This window comes from Macaca fascicularis, chromosome 14 (assembly GCF_037993035.2).
Source record: "Macaca fascicularis isolate 582-1 chromosome 14, T2T-MFA8v1.1".
NCBI lineage: Eukaryota > Metazoa > Chordata > Mammalia > Primates > Cercopithecidae > Macaca > Macaca fascicularis.
The window spans coordinates 17,034,793-17,061,861 of NC_088388.1; the positions used below are offsets into that span (position 1 = coordinate 17,034,793).

General features: G+C 34.0%; 3 protein-coding genes across 3 annotated transcripts; 1 reads left to right on the top strand and 2 right to left on the bottom strand.

Annotated features, from left to right (window-relative positions):
• Positions 1–1,623: 1,623 nt before the first annotated feature.
• Positions 1,624–2,477, top strand: LOC102118749 (olfactory receptor 8J3). The gene has a single exon (XM_015435292.3). The coding sequence runs from the start codon at positions 1,638–1,640 to the stop codon at positions 2,475–2,477; it is 840 nt and encodes a 279-aa protein (XP_015290778.3). The 5' UTR covers positions 1,624–1,637.
• A 10,821-nt stretch (positions 2,478–13,298) lies between these two features.
• LOC102119116 (olfactory receptor 8H3) lies at positions 13,299–17,682 on the bottom strand. The gene has a single exon (XM_045370708.3). It carries the CDS (start codon positions 17,478–17,480, stop codon positions 16,542–16,544), a length of 939 nt encoding a protein of 312 aa, XP_045226643.2. The 5' UTR covers positions 17,481–17,682; the 3' UTR covers positions 13,299–16,541.
• An 8,454-nt stretch (positions 17,683–26,136) lies between these two features.
• OR8I2 (olfactory receptor family 8 subfamily I member 2) lies at positions 26,137–27,069 on the bottom strand. Its single transcript, XM_005577889.4, has one exon. It carries the CDS (start codon positions 27,067–27,069, stop codon positions 26,137–26,139), a length of 933 nt encoding a protein of 310 aa, XP_005577946.3.

Genomic DNA, 27,069 nt, shown 5'->3' on the forward strand with positions numbered 1-27,069 from the left:
ATATTCCAAGTAAAAGTACTCTCCCAGGTTATCCTAGTATATTATCTTGTTTGTTTTACATATTATGCTTATTTAAATCTGCAATTATTGTGTTTATATGTCTTCTAAACAGATTTTTCTCTTCCCTATCATTACAATAACGTATTTATGATTTGAGGTTCAGGTAATTTATCTGAAGCTCGAACATAGTCTGGAACAAAGTACAATTTTAATAAATATGCGAAAAATAAGAGGATGATTCACGGAACCCAAAGGAAAAATTTACGCTTGGTATCATCAGACAAACTGGTACCAGACATCCGACAATGTTAGGAGTCATTTTGGTCTTATTTCTCTGTTTTTTTTTTTTTAGTCACTTCATTATTTTTTCTCACTGCAGAATAATTATTTGTTTTTCTTTCTACTCTATCTCTTTTAGAAGGAGAGAAAATGTCAATAGCTCTGACCTTTTAAAATTCAGACCTTTGTGATAATATATTGTTAACTTTCTGGAACTTAATTGCAAACTTTAAAATAAAGAAATATGATAAGACTTATTTGGACCAGGTGCCCACCACTGGAACTATCAACTGTGACTCCAACAGGACATGAATTCACTTCGTAAGGGGCAAATAATCATGATTAAAATATACAACTCTAGGAAAATATTCATCCATACCAAAATAGCACGCTGAATCTATGGCAAATACATGCAACATAATTATAAAAACTCTCAAAATGAAGGTGTTTTTTTCTGTTACAATAATATAAATATCAAAAACATAAAAAAAGATCAGCTAAAATTAAGAGCAGGTTTATTGTGTCAATTTAAGAAATATAACATTTTATAAACAAAAAAACTGATTTAGAAGAAAAATCATGAAAAAAACATGGAGAATTGTACAAATTTTAGCACAAGGAATAGTCATGAGAGGGAAGAAATAGAAAGTAGTACCCAGGAAAGCATAATGTCAAGGAATTACAAAAATGATAAAAATTTTACTGATATTATTTATGGGAACCTAAGAAGAGAAACAGCAACCTGAAAAATAAATCCGAAGACATTACCCATGTATTTTTGTCTGAGTCAATAAAATGGAAAGAGCAAAAGCAGTAAACAGACATGCATGTTGTAATTTGTAAGCTCAATATACATCTAATACATGTTATAAAGGGATATAATTCTTAAAATGAAGAGTATAGTACCTATTCTTGAGACAAAGTAGAATTATCAGATTAGGAAATTGCAAGTAGTCACTGGATTATTTGGTGATATACAATTTCTTAAGCCTTTCTCATGATCAATGCAAAAATCATCAGATATATCTCGGCTTCAAATGTTTGTAAGCTAAGAACATATTCTTAATTCAATTACACTGCAAGGCAGTAAACCCTCAAAATGTTGCAGGATGCTGAAACAACTATTTACTTTGCCATACTACATTTACCATACTTGCTTTACTCTCTCCCAAATGATTGCAAAGCTGATTTATTAGACTCAGAACACTGAGTTTAAAAACTGAATTAGATTAATACATGACAAGAAGATCTCACCCAGGAATTGTCCTTGCCATCTAATGGAAGTCCTAGAAAATGATTCCTTAAAGTCTCTAACCACTTATTTTCTTCCTCAAACAGATGAATTTCCAAACTCTGACATGGCTCCTGAAAATTTCACCAGCGTCACTGAGTTTGTTCTCACGGGTGTCTCTGGCTGTCCAGAGCTCCAGATTCCCCTCTTCCTGGTCTTCCTGGTGCTCTATGTGCTGACCTTGGCAGGGAACCTGGGCATCATCACCCTCACCAGTGCTGACTCTCGACTTCAAACCCCCATGTACTTTTTCCTGCGACAGCTGGCTATCATCAATCTTGGTAACTCTACTGTCATTGCCCCTAAAATGCTGATTAACTTTTTAGTAAAGAAGAAAACTACCTCATTCTATGAATGTGCCACCCAACTGGGAGGGTTCTTGTTCTTTATTGTATCGGAGGTAATGATGCTGGCTGTGATGGCCTATGACCGCTATGTGGCCATTTGTAACCCTCTGCTCTACATGGTGGTGGTGTCTCGGCGGCTCTGCATCCTGCTGGTCTCCCTCACATACCTCTATGGCTTTTCTACAGCTATTGTGGTTTCACCTTGTATATTCTCTATGTCTTATTGCTCTTCTAATATAATCAATCATTTTTACTGTGATATTGCACCTCTGTTAGCATTATCTTGCTCTGATACTTACTTACCAGAAACAATAGTCTTCATATCTGCAGCAACAAATTTGGTTTTTTCCATGATTACAGTTCTAGTATCTTATTTCAATATTGTTTTGTCCATTCTAAGGATACATTCATCAGAAGGAAGGAAAAAAGCCTTTTCCACCTGTGCTTCACATATGATGGCAGTCACAGTTTTCTATGGGACAATGCTGTTCATGTATCTGCAGCCCCAAACCAACCACTCACTGGATACTGATAAGATGGCTTCTGTGTTTTTCCTCTAGGATTTTTATGGTATTAGGTCTAACATTTAAGTCTCTAATCCATCTTGAATTAATTTTCGTATAAGGAGTAAGGAAAGGATCCAGTTTCAGCTTTCTACTTATGGCTATCCAATTTTCCCAGCACCATTTATTAAATAGGGAATCCTTTCCCCATTTCTTGTTTCTCTCAGGTTTGTCAAAGATCAAATGGCTGTAGATGTGTGGTATTATTTCTGAGGACTCTGTTCTGTTCCATTGGTCTATATCTCTGTTTTGGTACCAGTACCATGCTGTTTTGGTTACTGTAGCCTTGTAGTATAGTTTGAAGTCAGGTAGCGTGATGCCTCCAGCTTTGTTCTTTTGACTTAGGATTGTCTTGGAGATGCGGGCTCTTTTTTGGTTCCATATGAACTTTAAAGCAGTTTTTTCCAATTCTGTGAAGAAACTCATTGGTAGCTTGATGGGGATGGCATTGAATCTATAAATTACCTTGGGCAGTATGGCCATTTTCACAATATTGATTCTTCCTATCCATGAGCATGGTATGTTCTTCCATTTGTTTGTGTCCTCTTTTATTTCACTGAGCAGTGGTTTGTAGTTCTCCTTGAAGAGGTCCTTTACATCCCTTGTAATGACCCAGCCATCCCATTACTGGGTATATACCCAAAGGATTATAAATTATGCTGCTATAAAGACACATGCACACGTATGTTTATTGCAGCACTATTCACAATAGCAAAGACTTGGAATCAACCCAAATGTCCATCAGTGACAGATTGGATTAAGAAAATGTGGCACATATACACCATGGAATACTATGCAGCCATAAAAAAGGATGAGTTTGAGTCCTTTGTAGGGACTTGGATGCAGCTGGAATCCATCATTCTTAGCAAACTATCACAAGAACAGAAAACCAAACACCGCATGTTCTCACTCATAGGTGGGAACTGAACAATGAGATCATTCGGACTCAGGAAGGGGAACATCACACACCGGGGCCTATCATGGGGAGGGGGGAGGGGGGAGGGGGGAGGGATTGCATTGGGAGTTATACCTGATGTAAATGATGAGTTGATGGGTGCAGCACAGCAACATGGCACAAGTATACATATGTAACAAACCTGCACGTTATGCACATGTACCCTACAACTTAAAGTATAATAATAATAAATAAATTAAAAAAAAAAAAAAAAAAAAAAAAAAAAGATGGCTTCTGTGTTTTACACATTGGTGATTCCTATGCTGAATCCCTTGATCTACAGCCTAAGGAATAATGATGTAAAAGTCGCCTTAAAGAAATTCATGGAAAATCCATGCTAATCTTTTAAATCAATGTAATCTTAGAACTATATACATAAATGAAGAGATAGTTCATGTACCCTGCCATTACGTGAGAGAAATAAAACTTTAGGTGCCTGACTTACAAGTTTACAAGCAATCCTGAGAATTACCAAGAGGTAGGATTTAAAGATTTTTGAATTTAAAAAGTGAAATACATGGAAACATTTTGAGTTGCGAGAGAAATACAAAGCAAAAATATTATTCATTAACTTTGCCCAGAAATAATCAGGTCATCAGTCTGAATAAAATATATTCAGGAGTAAGGAGCAGTATCAGTTTTAAAAGGTGAAGTTTGAACAGAGCAACAGAATGTGAACGAGGGAATTAAAGTGAATATTTTTCATTCTGTGGACTCCTTTTTTTTTTTTTTTTTCCCGGGTATGGTTGGGTAGCGTGGATCCCTGCATCTTGAAAAACTGTGAATACAGATGACTAAAATCCTTTTTACAACAAAGTTAGCAAACTTGAACTGACAATAATATTTAAAATAAAGCTCTTTAACTCTTTTTAAATATTGTTTGAAGAAACAATATAGACATACTACCAATTAATACATATTTTCAATCCTCACCATGATATAATTGAAAATATTTTATTCCAATTAATATATTTTCTACAATTTTTAAATAAAATGCACAGACTACTATCATTGAATATGCTTTTATAATACTGGGTTTGCTTTGTAAACATATTTTATAAAAATTTCCTTTTCTCCTTCCTCTAAATATCATTCTTCCTTAATATGGAAAACAAATGTTCTATTTGGGTATATTAATAAACTTTAAAAAAAACTTGTCTTTGGGAAGCCGAGACGGGCGGATTACGAGGTCAGGAGATCGAGACCATCCTGGCTAACACGGTGCAACCCCGTCTCTACTAAAAAATACAAAAAACTAGCCGGGCCAGGTGACGGGCGCCTGTAGTCCCAGCTGCTGGGGAGGCTGAGGCAGGAGAATGGCGTAAACCCGGGAGGCGGAGCTTGCAGTGAGCTGAGATCCGGCCACTGCGCTCCAGCCTGGGCGACAGAGCGAGACTCCGTCTCAAAAAAAAGAAAAATAAAAAAATAAAATAATAAAAAACTTGTTCATGGGAGTTTCTTAGATCATTAGAAATATGTTTTTAATTTTTCTTTTTTCTGATAGTTTTTGATCAATAAGTGTACACTTGAACCTATTGTACAACTTATAATATATAGGAGTAATCAGACTATATCCCAGACTTGTCAAATAAAAATCATAAAGCAAAGGTCAGAAAATTCATATTATAAGTGCCAATGGGGATTCTGGCATTGAAACTTAGGAATATATCCTTACAAATAAAGAACTAGACTGGAAGATACATATGGAAGACTATGTTGACATTCTATGTGTGTGTTCAATTTACTTGTAAGTTGGTTCCAGTGTTGAAGAGTTCCTTCAGGACTAAACCAAAGAAACTAAATCTTCAGTCATGAATAATTATGAATAATTATGATATGATATGAATAATTATGAAGATATAAATCATTGTGATATTAAAAAGGAAATACAATACAACTCTACAGGACAAAATTAGACTCAAGTAACTGGAAAAGTAATGATTGGGTATTTTTAAATTTGCCTTGGTGTTGAGATATTCAGTCTACTTTTTATACCAATCTTTCTTCCACTTGGTGAAAGAATGAAAACACAGGAAAAAGCTATCTTGTTTGCATAAGATGAGATGTCTGAGGTAATATAATCACTTTTCCACAGTCCCAAATTCATTCCCATTTTTATTGTGTATTACATTTCCATCATAATTTTGTTTTTATAAAAATTATCTTTGGATTCCACTGAATATCATTTTCTAGTTAGGCCTTCTATTGAACAATGGAATAATGTAACCACATGTTTAATAACAAAATTTGTTCCACCAAAGTCAGTTTTCATAAACCATTAAGAAGGTCCTCAAATGACGATTTTTAGATTTAGGAAGAAAGGCTAGAAGACCATAAAATTGTTTGTAGCCAAATATGACAAATGAAATATGATGAATTTTACCAGATCTATTATATATTGATGTCAGGTTTTTATTTAAATTTTCAAGTCTAAATATTATAATGCAATGAAAATTTATCAATTGAAAAATAATTGGTTTACCTAGTGTGATAATAAATGAATGGAGTACTATTTATGTGTATGCATGTAATAATCTGGGAATTTCTAATGTGAAGAAGAATTATCCTTCTTAGAAATTAATTTGCCAGAAATGCTTGGGCATCTATACGAGTCTGGTATTGTGAAGAGTGTTCCAGAAAATAGGTAACTTTATTTTGACCCTAAAGTAGGGAAAAATATTAAAACACTCGGTGCATAATGATAAAGTCATGTCAGGTATTTTTTTTTCATTTTTAATAAATTTTGTGTTATGCAAGCTAATGGTGCTATGAGTACAACTTCATTTGGAAGGAGATTTCTGGGTATGTTAATCTTCAGAGGTTTCTTCGTAAAAATATTCAATCCTATCTGTTTTACATGTCCTCTCTTCTGTGGATCTCCACACTTGGGTGTTCTCTATTACTTTCATTTATTACCCAGCTTTTTTTTTTTTTAAAGTGTCCCATATTTTTTAAATGCAATGTTTATAGTAACTAAATGATTCACTATAAATTTACCATATATATATATATGAGTGTTTATCCACCACTGTTGATATTGCAAATTAAAAAGGAGGCTTATAAAAATATTATTTGTTAAAGGAAATGAGAATGTCGAGCTAGGAAAGAGTGAACTCTTACACTGGTAAGTCAAAGAGATGTTGTTTCCCTCCAAATGATGTGATGTGAGAAGATGTGACCAAAGATGATATCAAGGATGAAAAGATAAAATGCCAATAAGAATGGAGTGAGATGGAAAACAAAAAGTAGGAGGTAGAAAAGAGAGGTGGAGCAAATGAAGACACTTTGATATAATGTGTCCTGTGCTATAGCCTCTATGTATTCATTGCATAAATATCTATTAAGGACCATGTTCAGTCAGAAAGAAAGAATGCACGACTGTCATATTACAGTGACAAGAACTATGACAGAAGAAGCTTGTGTAGAATTTCTATATTGTGACTTGGGCCATAGAGAGTAGGAAAGAATCGGAAACCAACATAATCAAACTTAGAAAACTCCCTTAAAGCCTAGTATCTTCTGATGATCACTAGAGACTAGCACGTTCTTTGTGACCTACTTATGACTATAGAGACCAACCACAAAGCTCTTAAACATACAGGAATAAAATTAGCAATAAACTTAACCAAAGAAGTAAAATATCTCTACAATGTAAACTAGAAAACATTATGAAAGAAATTGAAAAGGATATAAGAAAATCTAAAGATATTCCATGTTCATGGATTGAAATAATCAATTATCATAAAGATGTTCATACAGTCCTACACAATCTACAGATTAAAAGCAATTCCTATCAAAATACCCACGCCATTCTTCACAGAAAGAGAACAAAAATCCAAAAGTTTATACACCAAAGTGTGTATCTTGCTTCCCACCTTTTTGCTTCATATCCTGCCTACCCCAAAGGATTTGGAAATATTTTTATATTTATCCACATAGATGTCTTAATTTTCCTAAAGAACTGTCCCCACTTTCCAGAAGTGCCAGATAAATATTTATTGAAATCCATGTCATGATGAATTTTCTGCCGGCCAAAAATAGTCATTACCTTATGTGCAGTAGGAGTGGGACACTTTAATTTAGAGATGGGAGGAGGGAGAGCATCAGGAAAAAATAACTAATGGATACTAGGCTTAATTACCTGGGTGTTAAAATAATCAGTATGACAAACCCTCAGGACACAAGTTTACCTATGTAGCAAACCTGCACATATAGCCCTGAACTTAAATGTTAAAAAATAATAATAGCCATTCTCACTGGGGTGAGATGGCATCTCAGTGTCGTTTTGATTTGCATACCTCCAATGATCAGTGATATTGAGGTTTTATTCATATGCTTATTGGCCACATCTATGTCTTCTTTTGAAAAATGTCTGTTTAAGTCCTTTGTCCACTTTTTAAAGGAGTTTTTTTTTTTTCTTGTAAATTTGTTTAAGCTCTTTTTAGATGCTGGATATTAGACCTTTGTCAGTGGCATTGAATGCAAAATTTTTCTCTCATTCTGTAGGTTGTCTGTTTACTCTGCTGAGAATTCCTTTTGCTGTGCAGAAGCTCTTTAGTTTAATTAGATACCTTGTCAATTTTTGCTTTTGTTTTGGTTGCTTTTGGTGTCTTCATCATGAAATTTTTGCCCATTCCTATGTCCAGAATAATATTGCCTATTCTGTCTTCTAGGGTTTTTATAGTTTGGGGTTTACAGTGAAGTCTTTAATCCATCTCGAGTTAAATTTTGCATAGAGTGCAAGAAAGGGGTCTGGTTTCCATCCTCTGCATATGGCTCGCCAGTTATCCCAGCACCATTTATTGAATACTGAGTTCTCTTCCCATTGTTTGTTTTTGTCAGCTTTGTCAAAGATCAGATAATTGCAAGTTTGTTGCCTTATTTCGGGGTTCTCTATTCTGTTCCATTGGTTTATGTGCCTGTTTTTGTACCAGTACCATGCTGTTTTGGTTACTGTATCCCTGCAGTGTAGTGGGAAGTTGGGGAATGTAATGCCTCTAGCTTTGTTCCTTTTTTTTGTTATCATTACCTTGGCTATTTGGGATCTTTTTTTGGTTTCATATGAATTTTATAATAGTTTTTTCTAGTCCTGTGAAGAAAGTCACTGGTAGTTTGACAGGAATACCATTGAATCTGCAAATTGATTTGGGAAGTGTGGCCATATCAAGGATATTGATTTTTTCTATTCATGAGCATGAAATATTTTTCTATTTGTTTGTGTCATCTTTGATTTCTTTGAGCAGGGTTTTATAATTCTCATTATAAAACTCTTTCACCTTCCTAGTTAGCTCTGTTGCTAGATATTTTACTCTTTCTGTGGCAATTGTGAACGGGATTATGTTCCTAATTTGGCTTTCAGCTTGGCTGTTTGGTAGATAGGAATGCTAGTGATTTTTACACAATATTTTTGTGTCCTGAAACTTCTGAAGTTGTTTATCAGCTGTAGTAGCTTTTGGGCCAAGACTATAGGGTTTTCTAGGTATATAATTTTTTCTTGGTTAGTGTGGCTACAGGTTTCTCAATTTTTTTTTTTCATGATTTCTTTGTTGTTGTTGCTGTTTTTAAGGCTTTCTTTTTATTTAAAAATATTTTATCTTAAGTTCAGGGGTACATGTGCAGGTTTGTTACATAGGTAAACTTGTGTCATGGGGATTTGTTGTACATGAGATTTTCTGTACAACATAGATTGCTCAATGTGCTTACATTTGTTCTTTTCTGTTTGTTTATTATCATTATAATTTATATCTTTTGTCCCTTTGCAGATATTTTACTATGCATATTCTAACCTGATTCTCCTCTTCACAGACACTAGCTCAGCTCTGAATTTTTGAAACTTTCAACAAAGTTGCAGATGGGGGAAATGTTGGGGCTCAGAGCACCATATTTTAAAGTATGGTATGTTGGCATGCTCAGTGCTTTGAATCAAATGAGACTTAAAGGACTTCAGAACTTTCTCCTACCTTCCTTTCTTTTGCTTTCCCTTTTCTCCCAAGGCAAGCCTTAGAAACTAGAGTTTCTCTTCCCTAAGATGTGTCACAGAAAATAGAATTTCCTTCTCCAAAGCAAGCAAGCAAGCAAGCAAGCAAGCCCTAAAAATATTACTGCGATCTTCCCCTGATTTTCTGTGTAAAAGCTCATTGTAAAGAAATTCTCTGATTTATGTTGTCCCAAAGTAGGTCATAGACCCACATTCCAGAAGGGTCCTGTCCTATACCTAAGGAAAAGGAATGTTACACCAAAGTTTTATAATGAGAATTACAGAACACCAAAAGTCCAAATAGAATCTGAATACCAGGTTTGCTAGGTTACTCTCCTCCCACAATCTTTTGCCATCGGATTATATCCTTTTATCCTAATCCCACTTCTACATAGTTGGCCATTCTTCATTGAACCTATGCATAAAACTAGACAGTTTCCCTGGACCCTTGGATCCTCATTTCAGCAGGCTCCCATGTCACATAAAAATTTCATTAAATAAATTTGTATGCTCTCTCCTGTTTATCTTTGTCAATTTTATTTTCAGACCTAGCTAGGAACTCTAGGAGAGTTGAGGAAAGTTTCCTCCCTTACAATAGTAATAACACTTATATGCAGCTTTATTAGGCATTGAACACTCATATAAATGTTACCGTTATTAACTCATGTAATCCTCATAGCAACTCCAAGTGGTTGCAGTATTACCTTCTATTACACATGAAGAAACAATGCACACAAACCTTAATTTGCTCGATGCCGCATGGTTCTTAAGAGTGATGTGAGATTCAAACCTAACTTACTTAACTACAGAGTTCCTTTTTGCTTGTTATATATGGATTGAAAGAATTGACTGATCTTTTTTAACTTACCAACTTAATTTTTTTGCTTCTAACAATACTTTAGGAAACATTAACAGTTTTCCTACAGCCAATGACAGAAATAAGAGAAAAAGAATGCACTTAAAAATATTGGTGAAGTGGTTTCTACTAAACTTGCTAATTTATTCCATTCATTGGGATATGAAGAGTTTACGGGTTTTGGCAGTCAGTGATCAAAAAGATAAAGACAAAAAAAGAAAGAAAAGAAAGGAGAAAAAAAGAGCAAAGAATTTAAAAATTTAAGAGAAGAGTGGATGTGATGAATTATATCTGGATAGATTATGAGATCCCATTCAAGATGCAGAATGAGATATTGCAGTGGTAAGTCTGGATTTACGCAGAAGAGCAATATTTGAAGTCATACCAATGCAATGTGTAGTATTCAAAGGGTATATAGAGCTTCTCTTTCCACATAGAGTGTGGAAAACTACAAAGAACCTTCCTCCCAACCTATTTAAAACACTTCAGTTAATCTATGAAATCATAATTTTTGTGAGTCTATCTTGGAACTAAGGCTGCGCTGCAAATAGGACACATGAATTGTTTCACTTTTGGCAAAGGATGAGAGAAAGATGAGGCCACCATGTAGGCATGTAGGAATAAATCAGCTAAGTTAAAAGCAAAACAAAACAAAACTTAAATCCAAGTGTGTACTGTTGAGAAAATCAGAAAGTTCGAGATTGAAAGGATTTACATTCACTATTAGTTTTCTCTGCAGGCCCCTACCAAATGCTTATGAGATTTACTAATAACGTCAATTTTTCAAATACAGGTGCTCCAGATGGGTGTTGACTAAAGAGCATTTGCAACTATGAGAATGAACGTTATAGTGGAGAGAGTAAGGAACATGAATAAATATGACAGAAATTTCATCAGATAGTGACTACAGGAGGTGTCCAGTGAAGTAAGATCACCCACCCAACTCTCCAAACACACACTCACAGTATTGGAGACGAAGCATTCATTCAACCAGCTCATCAGTGGAGTCTTTAAGGATCTTAGAGGAAACAATTTGTGAACTTGAAGCTCACAAATAGTAATTAATTAAAGAGAAAGAAAGTTAAAGAAAAAAAGTTGCAGCAAAAGTATGCAAGAACTCTATGGCAATGTGAAGCGGTGGCGGGTGCCTGTAGTCCCAGCTACTCGGGAGGCTGAGGCCGGAGAATGGCATGAACCCGGGAGGGGGAGCTTGTGGTGAGCTGAGATCGCGCCACTGCACTCCAGCCTGGGCCACCGAGCCGGGGGTGGGGGCGGGGAAGCAGAAGAATGGAGAAAATGGAGAACAGAATAGAACAGAAGCTTGAGAAGTATAGTGAATAATTTTGTAAAAGTAAGAAATCCATCAAACCATTGGTCAAAGAAGGTCAGAGGATCCCAGGAAGGATACATACAAAAAATGAAACTAAATGAAGCCTATTTTCAGGAAAATACATACACATACACGGATACCTACACACATGCTCAGTGCACACTCATGCTGAAATAATTGATAATCAGGCGACTTGTGCTCCAACTATTTTCCAGGCAAAGGGTGTGTAATAACTAAGAAAACATGGCTTCACACAAATAAAGAAATTAAAATGTATAACTGAAAATAAAAAACAACAAATATTGGACGTTTTAATTCCTTTAAAAAAAAAATCTAGCAAAACTATGCTGATGTCTTGAGTTTAAACCATACAAAACAGTAAAATTTATGACAAAAAATAGCAAAATGAATGGAAGAGAAGATCTGACTTGACACTACCCAAAGGGTCTTATGTGAAAAGATATCTTGTAGATTATTTTATTTCAACTATAATATATAAACCATGCGTTTCATAATGCAGGGTCACCACCAAGAAGAGAGAGGATAAATATTACCAATATCCGGAATGAAATAAGGCATTTTATTATGGTCCCCACAAATACGAAAAGAAAAGAAGAATATTACAAACAACATTTTGCTATAAACTTAAATGAAAAGTACTTAAATGAAAACTATTAAATGAAAAGTACAATTCTCTAAAGAGGCTTACATCAGAAGAAATGGTTAACCAGGGTAGTCCTATGCCTACTTAATAAATTGAATACATTCATAAAAACCATCCCTATGAACAGTGAGCTTCAAATTACCTTCCTAGTGTCAAAAAATCTCACCTTTTCCTCTCACTGGAATGTGGACAACGTACTAGATTAACTCTCTTCAATAACATAGAAGAGGACAACATCAAGGAGAAAACAGAGCAATAACATAAAAGAACCTGTGTCCTAGGATTGCCTTGTGAAAAACAGCTCCCACAAAGTCTAGTCAGGTCAAGAGTGTAATAGGATAAAACAGAGAAAACTCTGCAGATTATATTTAGGAATACTTTGTTGTAGTTGGGTCTCTGTGTTTCTGAATCTTTTTTATTTTTTATTTTTTAGATCAGAAAATCCTGTATTCTGATTAAATACAAATTTTCTCACCAACATCCTCCCATCTGATAAACTGTTCTTTCTTTATTGAGTTATTTTTCTGTAAATCGGACTGTACCTATATATTTGAGATTGAGCTAGTACTGCCAAAATCACACTATCCTCTATCAGCAGCCCTAGAGAATGTATATCAGCAGCGTATACCTTTTAATAACCTCTGTTATTTTGTTAATGTCTTTAAAAAATATCAAATTCTATTTTTTCAGTGTGATTATAGTAGTAAACCATTGTATTTTTTAAAAAGTTGGAGAAATTATTGAATCTCTCTGTGTTCCAGTTTCATGGTCTTTAAAATTCAGTCTTCAAATACATTTATTAAGGTACTGTTCTAGGTGCTGGGGGAAAGTCCTTTGCTCTTAGAGCTTACATGATAATAGGGGAAAACTGATACAAAATAAAAGGCACAAGAAAAATATTCAGAACATCAGGTGGGAATAACTGCTATGAAAAAAAAAAAGAATGTTTGCAAGAGGATGTGAACAGCTACCAGTTTTAATAGGGTAGTGAGGAATTTTCTTGTCAAGAAAAGGATAAGAAAAAAATCATGCAATTATCTTTGGGGAAAAAAAGTTTCAGCAAAAAGAAAATGGAAAAATTTCAGGCAGTATTTGTACTATTGTTTGCAGAGAAGACCTGAGAGGTCATGGAGTAGAAATAAAGTGAGCGTGACAGATGGATAATAAGAAAGGAATTCATAGATTTAAGAACTGAGGACATCATTTTTAACCAATGAGCATTTGTAAAGCTCTTGGCTTTTACTCTTAGTGTGATGAAATATTGCATAGGGTTTGTGAAGAAAAATTATGATCCAACCTACTGTTTAACAGTATAATTCTGGCTCCTACATTGAGATCAGACTCAAGAGGAATAAGAAAAAAATAGGTGCATGCTACAATATTGCAGCAATAATTGTGAAATGGAAAATATAGTTATATTGGCCAGGATGGCAGCAAAAACGTGTTAAAGTAGACACCAAATATAGTCTATATTTAGAATCACCTTAATATGCTGATGGAATGGAACTAAAGTGTGTTCAATAAGAAGAAAATTCCACGATAATTCTTAAGTCTTTGCTTGAACAAGTAAAGCGTGGTTTTCCATTAATATGAGGTTAAACTTTGCATACTGCTAGTGCTGACCTGACAGTTAAATTATAATGATACATTATGTTAGTTTGATTTATATAAAGCCTTTGAATATTGCCTGACCATGGAAAGTGCTCAGAAAAATATATTATTACTATTTTCCTATAGCCATAATTATTTGGAAGTAAAAAAATAGCTGTTCAGATCTTGCTATGCTGAATTACAGGGTTTTTTTTCATATTTATATTATATGGCATTTTGGCATGACACTATGAACCAGACAACTATGTCTTCAATTAGACAATATCTTACATAAAATATACTTTACACCAATATAATAGGGAAAGTGTAGGCCAAATGTGAACAGTCTAAATCTTTCATGTTGTGCATAGATTATTGTATACTTTTTAGTAACATTATGTGAATATGTTTTAGCCTGTATTATGAAGATGATAGGGTGGTCCTCATTAAATTAGAATGTAAGCAATTTCTCTGCATGTGTTGACCACGAAGTGGTAGATTCGGTTGACCATCTTTGTAACCCAAATTGACAGGATCCATTTTCTAAATCATAGAAGTAGACATAAATGAAACCAAGATAAAACCATAGCTCATAAGAATAAATAGAAAAATGGAAAGAGCTTGTAAATACATGAACTTATATTATGCATTTATAAGACGAGAATGAGCCAAAAACATATTATTAAATAATAAATGTCGATTAAATACTTATTTCTAATCAAAGGAAAACAAATAGATACGTGTTATCTATATCTATACATACCTATAGATATGTATTCCTGAAAACATGAATATCAAAGCAAAAATTAAATCATAATAACTTTATGTGGCATTAATACTTGAGAAGCAAAATTATGAAATAAGAAAGGAAATAATATGTATTAAAAGATTTGAATTTGCTAGTTGACAGTTTGAGTTAGTGAAATTTTATTAAAATGTTAACTCCTAAAATAGAGGTTACAGTCTATTTTAAACACTCAAAATGCACTTAGAAAAAATCAAATATAATTATACAAACAAAACAAATTTCAATATACAAAAAAAGTTTTGCTTGAATGAAAACTAGTAACTGTTACAAAAGTTTAAACAAAAAAGACAAATACTTGGAAAATAAAAAGTAGCTTCTAAAGGGTCCTATAAATAGCAGAGAAAAACAAAACTGTGATTCCAGACTATGTAAGGAAAATATTTAAAAATAAAAGACATTTAAGCACATTACCTGACTAAAATTGACAGGATGTCACAACATCTGAATTCATTGTCAATTCTTTGCTTTACATCTTTTTTGTACTAAGAAATGTAAAATCAATGAATAAAGCATTTAATTCAAAGAGTTATTTTTAAAACTGAAACAAACCTGTAGAAATCAGGAGAAAGGTAATGAGTTTTAAAGGCACACAGGATTTTAATAAAGAAGCAATCTGACACATTACAGAAATCCAGTTTTCACATGTTTAGCATGCAAAGGACATATCACTGCATGTGTATTTTTAACCTGATGAATTTATATTTCAAGTCCAAAACATTGTGAAATGAGTCTTGATGGTGCCCATGCATCAAGAAAACTTTATATTACAGTTGGCAATGACAAAGAGATTATCCAATGTTAAACTTGTAAATGAATACAGAAAGCTGAAAATAGTACGTGGAAAGTGATAGAAATTTTGTTTATATGTGTTATATACGTGCACATATTTGAAACTATTGATCTAGCAGAACCTGCACAAAATTCAATATTTGTTTTTCTGAAACAAAACAAGTTTATTAGAGAAGTAAATAAACAAAAGAATGGTGACTCCACAGGAAGAGCAGACAAAACTCAGTATTTGTAGAGGATTTCCATTTTTTCAATATTTTACGGTATTTTTCAAATTTTCTCTAACGTTATATTAATATATGCTATTTTTCTATGACATAATTCTACTGAAATATTTTACTTCTGAAATCCAAAACTGTGTGCTGCTGATTTTTTTTTCTTTTTAGTTCTGTCAATTAAATTAACCAAAAGTAATTTGTAAAACACAAGTTTACATGCTTGAAAAAAGGCATTGTGCAGTAATGTAAGTTTTCTAATGATAATGGGAAGCATTAATTATCGTTGCCTTAAATACTCTACAACTACCCTCTGATCAGATTTGGAGTTATTATTTATCTTGTGCACTTAGGGAAAGGAGGCTTAAGCTTTAGGTAACAAATTAATGACTATACAGCTGAAAGTGTAGCATATTTATAATCTAACACTTGGAAAATTTTATTCCAAAATAAGTACTCCTACACACTCCACTATAATTCTTCCTCATATAATAAATGGAATGACATCTAAAACTATTATCATTGTGTCCCAAATAGTTCTTTCTATAATAAATTTATCTACAATTGAAGTATACAGAAGAATTTGAATAATATAATTTTAAGTGACAACCATATTTTCTTATTTTCCACATCAGTTGCTTCAAAAATATATATGTAGACAGAAAACACGACACACATATTATGATTCTAATTACCATTTGGATTTCTAAAAACACATGCCTTAAAATGTTTTAAATCATGTTTAGTCAAGCAGAGTAGCACAACAGAAATGCAAACAAATTAAAGGACTTAATTGTTTTTATAGAGATGCCAAGAAAATACCCAAATAGGAATGAAAGAAAAGATGAGATTAAATGTTCCATTTCTGCTCTTTTAACTACCTGGAGTCCTGTCTTCTCTGCATGACTCTAATGAGAGCATTTTTCACTTCTTTGTTTCTAAGACTATAAATGAGTGGATTCAGCATGGGAATCACAATAGTATAAAACACAGAAGCCACTTGATCCCTTCCCAAGGAATAAGACTTTCTTGGTTTTAAATAAGTAAAAATCATAGTGCCATAAAAGATGGTGACTCCCAAGAGATGAGAGGTGCAAGTAGAGAAAGCTCTCTGCTTTCCTGAAGTGGAATTAATTTTCAGGATAGTAGAGAGAATGCACACATAGGACGCAGATATTGTGAAAAGGGACACCATCAGGGTGGAACCAGCGATAATGAATATCAGGATTTCGGTGTTGTATGTGTCAGTGCAGGACAGAGCTAAAATTGGGGACGTGTCACAGAAAAAGTGATGAATTATGTTTGAGTCGCAGAAATGCAATCTGCTCATGCAAACCACGTTGACAAAGGAGTCCATAAAGCCAATCACATAGGGCCCAGTGAGGAGAGCGAGGCAGAGCCTTTTGGACATAATAACTGGGTAGTGTAGAGGACTGCAGATAGCTACATAGCGATCATAGGCCATTGAGGAGAGAAGATAACATTCAGCAGTACCCAAGAAGACAAAAAAGAACATCTGGGCAAAGCAGCCCGTGAAGGAAATAGAGTTGGAAGTCAGTAAGTTTGCTAAGGTTTTAGGTGTGATGACAGTTGAGTAACTGAGGTCAATAAATGATAGGTGAATGAGGAAAAAATACATGGGAGTGTGAAGTTGGAGGTCCAGGCGGATTATCAATATCATCCCCACATTCCCCAGCATAGTAATTACGTATATCAGGAAAAACAGCATAAAGAGGGCCATCTGGATCTCTTCAGAATCTGACAGTCCCATAAGGATGAAGTCAGGTACATTTGTGTTATTCCATCTACCCATCATGTTCGCCTGCTCTAAACTGCTGAGAAATCAAAGCTGATAGGTAGAAGGGGCGCCTGTAATCCCAGCTACTGGAGAAGCTGAGACAGAAGAATCGCTTGAACACGGGAGGCGGAGGTTGCAGTGAGCCGGTATCGCACTATTGCATTCCAGCCCCAGCAACTGTGCCAGACTGCGACTCAAAAAAAGTAAACAAACAATCAAAAAAAATTTGTTTATACGAATGACCTAGCATTTAATAATTAGTTTAGCCTTCTATAAGTTGCTAACAAATTTATAGAATATGACTCAAGAAACTAATTTTATTGCCAATATAGATATATGTACAAATTAACATTTGCATATATTATAATAAAACTAATTGTATTGCCAATATAGATATATATACAAATTAACATTTGCATATGTTATAATAAAATATAGCATATTGCATAATTAGAATGAACCTGACTTTGTTCTGAATGGCTTCCTTTATTGACATATTTAATCCACCTGAAAATATTATACCATAGATACTACTATTATCCACATAGTTTAGGTGAGGGAAAAAAGTGTATGGAAGGTTGGAGTAACTTATTCAACGTTGTTGGATCAATTTACTGTTGACACTGATTCTACAAAGATATCTTAACTTCAGAGAGAAAGCTTATAATACTACACTCTTGTTTATAAATTATTTCAGAAAACATTATAACTTTTCCTATTTTCCTTTGTGCGTTGTGTGTACATGTACTTATAGAGAAAACAGCTAGACGTGTAATAAAAAATGAAACAGTTTTATTATATCATTTACGGCCCTTTTGTTTCCAATATTATTTAATAATAATTTTCAATAAATTTCACCCTTGGGGATTTTAGTCAGCTACATTAAAATTATAGACAATATATAAGTATTAATTTACAAAAGAGGTGATGTTTTCCTGACTTAACTAATCAAAATCTAATTTCTTCCAAAAATTATATTTTCAAAATACATACTTTGCTTGTAGACTCTGATTCTGACAACTCCAAATTTGTTTCACAAACCCTGACATTACTTAGGGTAAAGAGTAAATGATATGCGTATGTATTGGTATGTTATTCTGATAAAGTCCCCATTTTATTTCATCTGAAGTAAAATGTGAAACAAAATCTTCCAATTTTGAAAATAATACTTACTGTGTGTGAGTCAACATTCATGAAAAAATTTTCTTCTTATCAGTCTGGAAATTTGTCAACTTCAAATTTTTGTTATAAATAAAATATGAAAACTCTTTAAGGAGGTGATTTTTTAATAATATTTGTTTTCCTTGAGATACTTTGTTTTTACATTTTTGTGCATTCATTCTGTTTTATTCTAAGTTAAAATAAACCAATCTAGACATTTTGTTTAGGTTCTGGTCTAACGGAAAGATGACCAAGAAGCTATGTATCGAGGAAGACCGGCAGCCACTGTGACCATAAGGAGACTGTTCTTTCCCTCTCACTCTGATAGTTCCAGAGGACCTCACATACCAGAGGCTGATGATAATGCACCTTTTGCTAGGCCCTGGGGACCATTTGCCAAGGAAGATTGTTTGGCATGTTTCCAAGGACAAAAGTTCAGGGACTAAAGAGAGCCATGTTAGGTTTTGTGCAAAGACTTCCCTTTTACCTTAGAAGCCACACAAATGGAGGAAATTATGAATTGGTCTTTTCTTGTGACGTTCTCAATATTTTATGGGGGTGGTGAAGAAGCCATTTCCAGAAAAAAATAGTTACTCAATGACTGACACCATCAAAATGGAATAATACATTTTTCACAATTAAATTTCTTAATATTTAAAAGTGTGATAGTATCATAGAAGTAAACCATGTTAATTGGAAAAGAATCAGAAGATAACAAAATTCAAAAAAGTAAATGAAAACAATACAAAACTGTCATTAACATTTTGTTAACATTATAATTTTTCCTATTTTCCTTTGTGTGTTGTGTGTACATGTACTTATAGATTGCATAACAATTATTGTACTATATATTCAGTGTCTTTTCCTCATTTAATAACCAAAATTTTATGCTATGCCATGAGCTATCTTATATGAATGTTTTATCAACCACACAATTCTATGGTTCGTGTATTGGTTAGTGCCCTGTAACTTACTAAGTTAACTATGCGTTCACCAGCTGATAAATAGACATTTTGAAGCATTATCAAAAAATGGTGTAGGTTATTCATTCTGGTGTGGTGCTGTCATCTAATTCATCCACATGCAATATTTGTGCAATATGTTTTGCTGTTTTCCTGTATGTTTTAAAATTTTATGAAACAAAAGTAAGAGCAGAAAGACAAAATCAGCCCTGAGACTAATAAACATTTTATAATTAATTTATTAGCCAAAAATTTCCTTCCTCCGTATATAGTCAGGTCAAATTTTTTTCTTAAATACGAGTTAAAATTAAAATACAAAAAGAGAGCTGAAGTATTCTACTAAGAATTATTTGCCCAAGATGAGGAAACAAGGGAAGATTCTGAAACAATATACAATACGAATCAGAGTAAAATATTAAAGTGAATCTTAAGTCATTATAATAAAATCTATTTCATGTCCATTTAAAAGTGAGTCTAGAAGGAAAGCATGCCCATAATCTAGAATTTCAGGAGATAATCTGTTGGTAGGTATAAAGCAGCTACATTTGTATGTATTTATTGTACCTTTGGTGAGCTTTGGGAAGGATGATGGTATTCATCAGAAATTTAGTGATCCTGAGACAGGTTGATTTGAAGATTTAAAAGCCAGCGTCACACTCTTTAACAATAGATAACATTAGGGTTTAAACCAAAGAAGAGGCAAAAGGTGACTATGTCAAAACCACCTCAATAGGCTTGGTGTTCATAAAATCTCCATGAGCAAGGGATTTTCTTGCTTGATGTTTTTCTAACATTGAAAACCATTTTGTTCCGGTTCAGAGTTGTTTATCATGGCAGGAAAATTATTTTACCATTTACTATGTCATTGTTGAAGCCTAATTCTGATCAGAGATTTTAGATCTCTTTCAATTTAAATGATGAAATAATGTAATGTCCTCGCTAGTCATATTTTTTTATGATTTATTTATTTATTTATTTATTTAGAGACAGAGTCTCACTTTGTTGCTCAGGCTGGAGTGCAGTTGTGCTATCTCAGCTCATTGCAACGTCCACCTCCTGGGCTCAAGCGATCCTCCTGCCTCATCCTCCCAAGTAGCTGGGACTACAGATGAACTCACCACCAGGCTCAGCTAATTTTTTATAGTCTTTTTAGAGTTCTCCCTATGTTGCCCAGGCTTGTCTTGAATTCCCGGCTCAAGGTATCATCATCTGCCTAGGCCTCCCTAAGTGCTGGGATTATAGAAGTGAGCCACAGTGCCTGGCCTTAGGTCATTATATTTCAAACTATGTTTCTTATTCTCTTCTACTGTCTCTCTCTCAATATCTCTCTCTCATGGATTATGTTTTTTTTAAATCTTTGGCTCAATTAAAAAAAACTTTTTTGTTATATTTTGTTCAAATACTTATTAATTTGTTTATTCATTAGTTATTTTAGTTATTCTTATTTTAACATTTTATTTCCCCTACTTTATCAGGTTGGATTCATTATTTTTTCCTCTACCACCTAGTAACAGTATTTTCTTATGGTTACCTGTTTAATATTAACAGAATTTAATATTTGCATTATCCATCCAGGTGTCACTTTTCACCTATATACATAGTGATCTCAGTTATTCCTATTGCAGAGTATTACATAAGTAGTCTAAAGTTAAATTTTTCATTTCTTATTTAAGATTAACCTCAGCTATGCGTAGTTACTAAGTTATTAAAATCATAGTAAAATTATGATTCTAATTTTTTAAAATTTTGAGTTTAAATTATTTTTACCATTTATTTATTTATTTGGAGTCTTGCTCTGCTGCCCAGGCTGAAGTGCAGTGGCACAATCTTGACTCACTGCAGCCTCTGCCTTCCGGGTTCAAACATTTCTCCTGCCTCAGCCTCCTGAGTAGCTGGGACTACAGGCACGCCCATCATGTCCGACTCGTTTTTATATATTTTTAGTAGAGATGGAGTGTCACCATGGTGGCCAGGCTGGTCTCGAACTCCTGACCTCAACTGATCTTCCTGCCTCAGCCTCCCCGAGCGCTGGGATTACAGGTGTGAGCTACCGTGTCCAGCCAATATTTACTTTTTATTGAATTGCCTTGTGGTTATGACTGCTTTAAGCTTTGTAAATTTGTAAATTACTTTTAATCAACTGGTATAAATTACTCATAGATTCTGGGAAAGAAAGATTCATACGTCAATATGCAAGTCTGGCTTTTTCTATTACAGTATTCGTAGATTATAAATTCTCAGCAGGAGCAAACAGAAATAAATACAAAAATGAGTGATTCGACTTTATTAGAAGGAGAAATGTACTATAAATAAACTAAAGGAAATGTAAAACAGCATAAAAGATGGGAGGGGTGTTCAGAAACAGGGGCATGAGGAAGCAACCAAAATGGAGGACAAGGTGTTTCTCAGTGAAAAGGTGACAGCTGAGCAAGGACTTGAAGGAGGGAAGAGTTAGTCATGTAGGTACAAGGTGGGAATGTGTTCCACACGGATGGAACATCAGGGCAAAGAACCTGTGAAGAGGATGGACCAGGTAGTCGAAGGAATGACAAGCAGGACTATGTGGTAAGTGTGCTGTGAAGAAAAAGTGGAGGTAGTGCATGGAGACTTTTGAGCTTTCTTTCTTAAAAAATAATTTTCAGAAAAGTCTTCAATGATAGGGCCATACTGAAATAAGTGAAATAGAGAGCCATAAAAATACCCGGAGAATGTGAGCTTCAGGCAAATGGAAGAGTAAAAACAATGTTCTATAAAATTAGAAACTTTGTCCTAATGTTTTATATCACTTTATTTTAGTAAAAATTGTGTAAGCAAAATAATATACTGAGTTCTGAACAATCTTTGGCTTTTTAGAGGCATTCATTACCATTAATAAATGTAAAAGTTATATAGTTCTCTAATATACTTATATTTCATCATGCTAATATTTCTATACATTATTTTCTAAAATATATTTTCTTTTGTATCTGTTGTCTTTAGCTATTACTTTTAGACAGTTTTTCTACCCATCCTTCTCTTCCCCTATTTTAAAAGGCAAATATCTGTGCAAATTCCTAGCCATTCTACACTAGTTACTCCAAGTAACAGATAATAACTTTGAATTCATTTTAAATGGACTTTTAATATTAATATACAGCTAGGAGAATGAAATACTTCTTGAAATGAAACAAGTTTTAAAAACAATTTTTAAAAACTTTTGATACAAAAATGTATCTTAAAGTTAGTGAAATAGAACACAAACTCAAGGAATACAAATGGTGGACAGCAACATTACAAGGGCACCACTGATTAAACAGACAGAACCAAAACTATGTATCTTTATTTTGAAGCCTTGCACATCAAACATATTTTAAATTGAGTGTTTTTCTTCAGCATATTAAAAAAGAAAAGAGACATCTGGACTATTGCACAGAGTAGGATACTTCTAGGGACTTAGTTTCAAAGACTACAATTAATCTTCTGATGTGGGAAAGATCGAGTGCTGGAAGAGTGCGGCAGAAGGAACGACTGGAGAAAAGGCAAGGTTTATCCTGGAAAGACTTGCATTACAGGATCTAGAGGGAAGGTGCACACAGAGCAACTAGAAGAGAGAATGGTGGGAGATATTAATATACCAGGGGCAATTGTGAGAAGCATATTGAGAAGAGTATATATGGAAATTTAGGCACAATTTGGGGTAAATAAAATACATTGTTATGTGTTATGAGCAAAAAATGTGGGGTATGGTTTTGCTCCTAGAAACAGATTAGCAATAAAACGTTAATAACATTAAAAGATAAATTTGATACATAATTTTATTAATACTAAGTAAATAAGAATATTTGAAATTATCTATAGAAAAATATACATTCAGTACAATTAAAAGTAAAAATGCATACATTAGAATCAGGGTAAACGTAGTAAAGTGTAAAAGTCATGTTTTATACACTTATAAAAGTGATCATTTTATTTAGAATGTATGAATGTGTAGTGATGAAGTGAATTTCCATTTCCCTCTGAAGTTTCAAGTCAGCTGAAATGAACTGACAATAAACCGGAGAAAAGGCATGCACATTTGTTAATCTGCATAAGCACAAGAGCCGCTCAAAATATGAGACTCAGAGAAGTCTCAGATGGTTGAGGCATAAATACCCCTTTCATAGGGGAGAAATAAATGAGCCCAAAGCATAGACTGTTTATAAATGATTCTAGAAGGAAACTGAATGGAACCAGCAATTTAAGGGAAGGGACAGAACTGTGTTGTGAACAAGTGCCGTCTATTATGCTGATAAAATCTCTTACAGAATCTCTTGGAGCTGCCCTCAGAAGAACAGATGAAAACTATTGTGTGCGTATGGTGACAACTTTTAGTGTCTTCTCTTCTTCAGTGGTTAATCTTTCCTAGTTAATTAATGAGACACCTAGAGAAGGAGTTTAAGACAATTACTTTTCTTTTCAGAAGATGTTTCCTCACTCAGGTAAGAAAATTCCAGAGCATGTCCCTCTCTGTACTTGGTAGGAGGGAAACAGAGAAGGTTAACAAGTCTTTGACTCCGAGGCAGCTTCTAAGGTCTTGTAATTTCTTATTTCAAAGTGATCAGGATGCCAAAGCATTTTTCTTTGCAATATCATTTTCTGAGTCCCAACCATGTTCACACCCAGGTCCATTCACATGAGCTATTCTCAGCCACTCCCAAGACTGAAGACTGATATTCTCTTTACAGAAGTAGGTTTGTGACATATGGAGAGATGAGAATTCCTAATCAGTTGTCTTCTGTTATTTAAATTCATATATACAGCATATACTTAGTTCCATATTCTAGCCATTCTGAAAAAAAAAGTCATTTGGGAAGAAATATATCTGTAAATCACTATGCCATGTTTAATATATAAATGAGAAATGTTTGAGAAAGAATTCTAGAAATAGAATTTCTAACGAAACTGACATTTGAATAAGATTACGTAAAAAACTGTCCAAGCACCAAAGAAATATACAAATATAAGTAAGACCCTGTGGTCCTGATGAATTCATCATTGTGCTTCCACACACAAATGAAAACAAAAGAAAATATTTACTTATATACTTCATATTGATACATTTGCTAGTTGTTATGAAGTGCGCAAATACAAATAGGCAAACTTTTCTCTCAAAGAGCTTACAATCTTGCTAGAGAGTAATACTATAAGCACATTCATTTTCTTTCAAAAGAGCTTCATCAAATTAATCTTCCATTCCTTTCAACATACATTTTAAATATGATAGCCCAACTCTGATAATTATTCATTCATTAATAGACATGAAAGGCAGTACTGATAAAACTTTTTCAATGGTTACTTTCTAACCACAACTGGGAGAGTTCATTAAATCAGGTTTAAGTCTCTTTTCAAGAAAAGCACCACCTCTTCCACCCCATGCACATGAACAATACACACACATTTTCGTCTTTTAATACTATAGATTCAACAACGTCTTTTTGTTTGATTTGGTGATGCAAGAATCTGTATAAATCCAGAACTATCTAGGGATTATGCCACAGCTAGTGAGACATTCCATGAGAAATTAAACTCTGCTGTTTTTATTTTTTAAAATGTCATAAACTAATCACTTTTCTATGTAAAGAAAAATCATGTTCATATATACATTATCAAGAACTTAACTGTTAGGGGTAAATGACTCCATATTATCAAGAGATTTCTGTATACTGCCTGTTGTCTGTTGTTCCATTAGTGCTTGCACTGAACTTACTTCAATCTTTTATTTTTCCCTGTGGCTAATATTGCTTTGTTATTTTTGTTTGTTTCTTTAGTTCTGGATTCTTTGCTTTTGGGTGATCAGCATTTTATATTTTTTGTAAAATTTACCTGTTCTTATTTCTTAATCTTCCAATTTTCTACTCTCAGTTTGCTAGTAGCTGAGAAAACAGTGTCTGATTATATTGCCAATTTAATATTTTTCTTACTTTTTCAGATATTTTTATTTTTAATGTTTGTAGATACATAGTAAATGTCTATATTTATTGAGTACATGAAATATTTTGAAACAGGAATGCAATGTGAAATAAGCACATCATGGAGAATGGGGTATCCTTGTTCTGAAGCATTTATCCATTGACTTATTATGTTGGTGCAAAGTAATTGTGGTTTTTGCTGGGTTTTTTTTAATGACAAAAAACCACAATTACTTTTGCACCAGTCTAATACAAACAATCCAGTTACATGATATAAGTTGGGCACAGAATGACAAAAATTGCGTGTTCTTAATGTAACAATTTTAAACATGTTTCAGTGTGATGGCATGCTTACATATGCATGTTTAGATGCCTCTTATTTCCTTGTACATATCTATATCTGAATAATTTATATACTGAATTGACCTCCAAATATAGTGAGGTGAGTTAGTGGTCCATATAAACGAATGAAATAATAATTCCATTCACGAACTTCAAGACTGTAAGTTCTCATTTAGATTGTGTTATGCTTTTTGAGGTCACTCTACTATTATCCTAGTTGTTGGCATAATTGAATTCCTGAAGTCATCCATGTTTGTTTTAATTGTAACATACAGAAATTTGTCATGGAAAAAGTTTTCTATGTATGACTCTCAGAAAAGCATTTTTCACTTCTTTGTTCCTCAGACTGTAGATGAGTGGATTCAGCATGGGAATGACAATCGTATAGAATACAGATGCCACCTGTGCCTGGGTGAGCGATGATGTGTTATCAGGTTGCAAATAGGTGAAAATCAGAGACCCATAAAAGATAGTTACACCGGTGAGGTGGGATGTGCAGGTGGAGAAGGCCTTCTGCCTGCCTGCTGCCGACTGGATCCTCAGGATGGCTGAGATGATGGTGATATAAGTGACCGTGATGATAAGAAGAGAGCTAAGAAGAGTGAATCCAGCTAAGACAAAGATCACCATTTCTGTGCCAAATGCATCTACACAGGACAGTGCTAAAAGAGCTGTGGTGTCACAGAAAAAATGATTGATGCTGGAACCACAGAACACCAAACTACTTATCACACAGACGGATATCAGAGAATTTGTGAAGCCTATCGCATATGGCATTACTCCCAGCCAGTTGCACACTTTTTGGGACATGACTACTGAGTACAATAAGGGATTGCAGATGGCTACATAGCGATCGTAGGCCATTGATCCCAGAAGGAAACACTCACTACACACCAATCCAACAAAAAAGTACATTTGAACAAAGCAGCCAACAAAGGAGATGGATCTCTGATTGGACTTGAAATTCACCAATGCCTTAGGCGTTACAGTAGAGGAGTAAAGTATGTCAATGAATGCTAAATTGCTCAGGAAAAAGTACATAGGGGTATGAAGCTGAGAATCAATTCTGATTAACATGGTCAGTCCCAAGTTTCCCAAAATAGTGAATAAATAAATGAAGAGAAACATCAAGAAAAGACTGACTTGTAATTCAGGGTGATTTGCAAATCCAGAGAGGATGAAGACAGTCACCTCAGTGAAATTGTTGCCAGCCAT

What these genes read in the sequence shown, in the direction of transcription:
- OR8I2 (XM_005577889.4), bottom strand. Translation starts at nt 27,069, where the DNA reads ATGGCTGGCAACAATTTCACTGAGGTGACTGTCTTCATCCTCTCTGGA.
- LOC102119116 (XM_045370708.3), bottom strand. Translation starts at nt 17,480, where the DNA reads ATGATGGGTAGATGGAATAACACAAATGTACCTGACTTCATCCTTATG.
- LOC102118749 (XM_015435292.3), top strand. Translation starts at nt 1,638, where the DNA reads ATGGCTCCTGAAAATTTCACCAGCGTCACTGAGTTTGTTCTCACGGGT.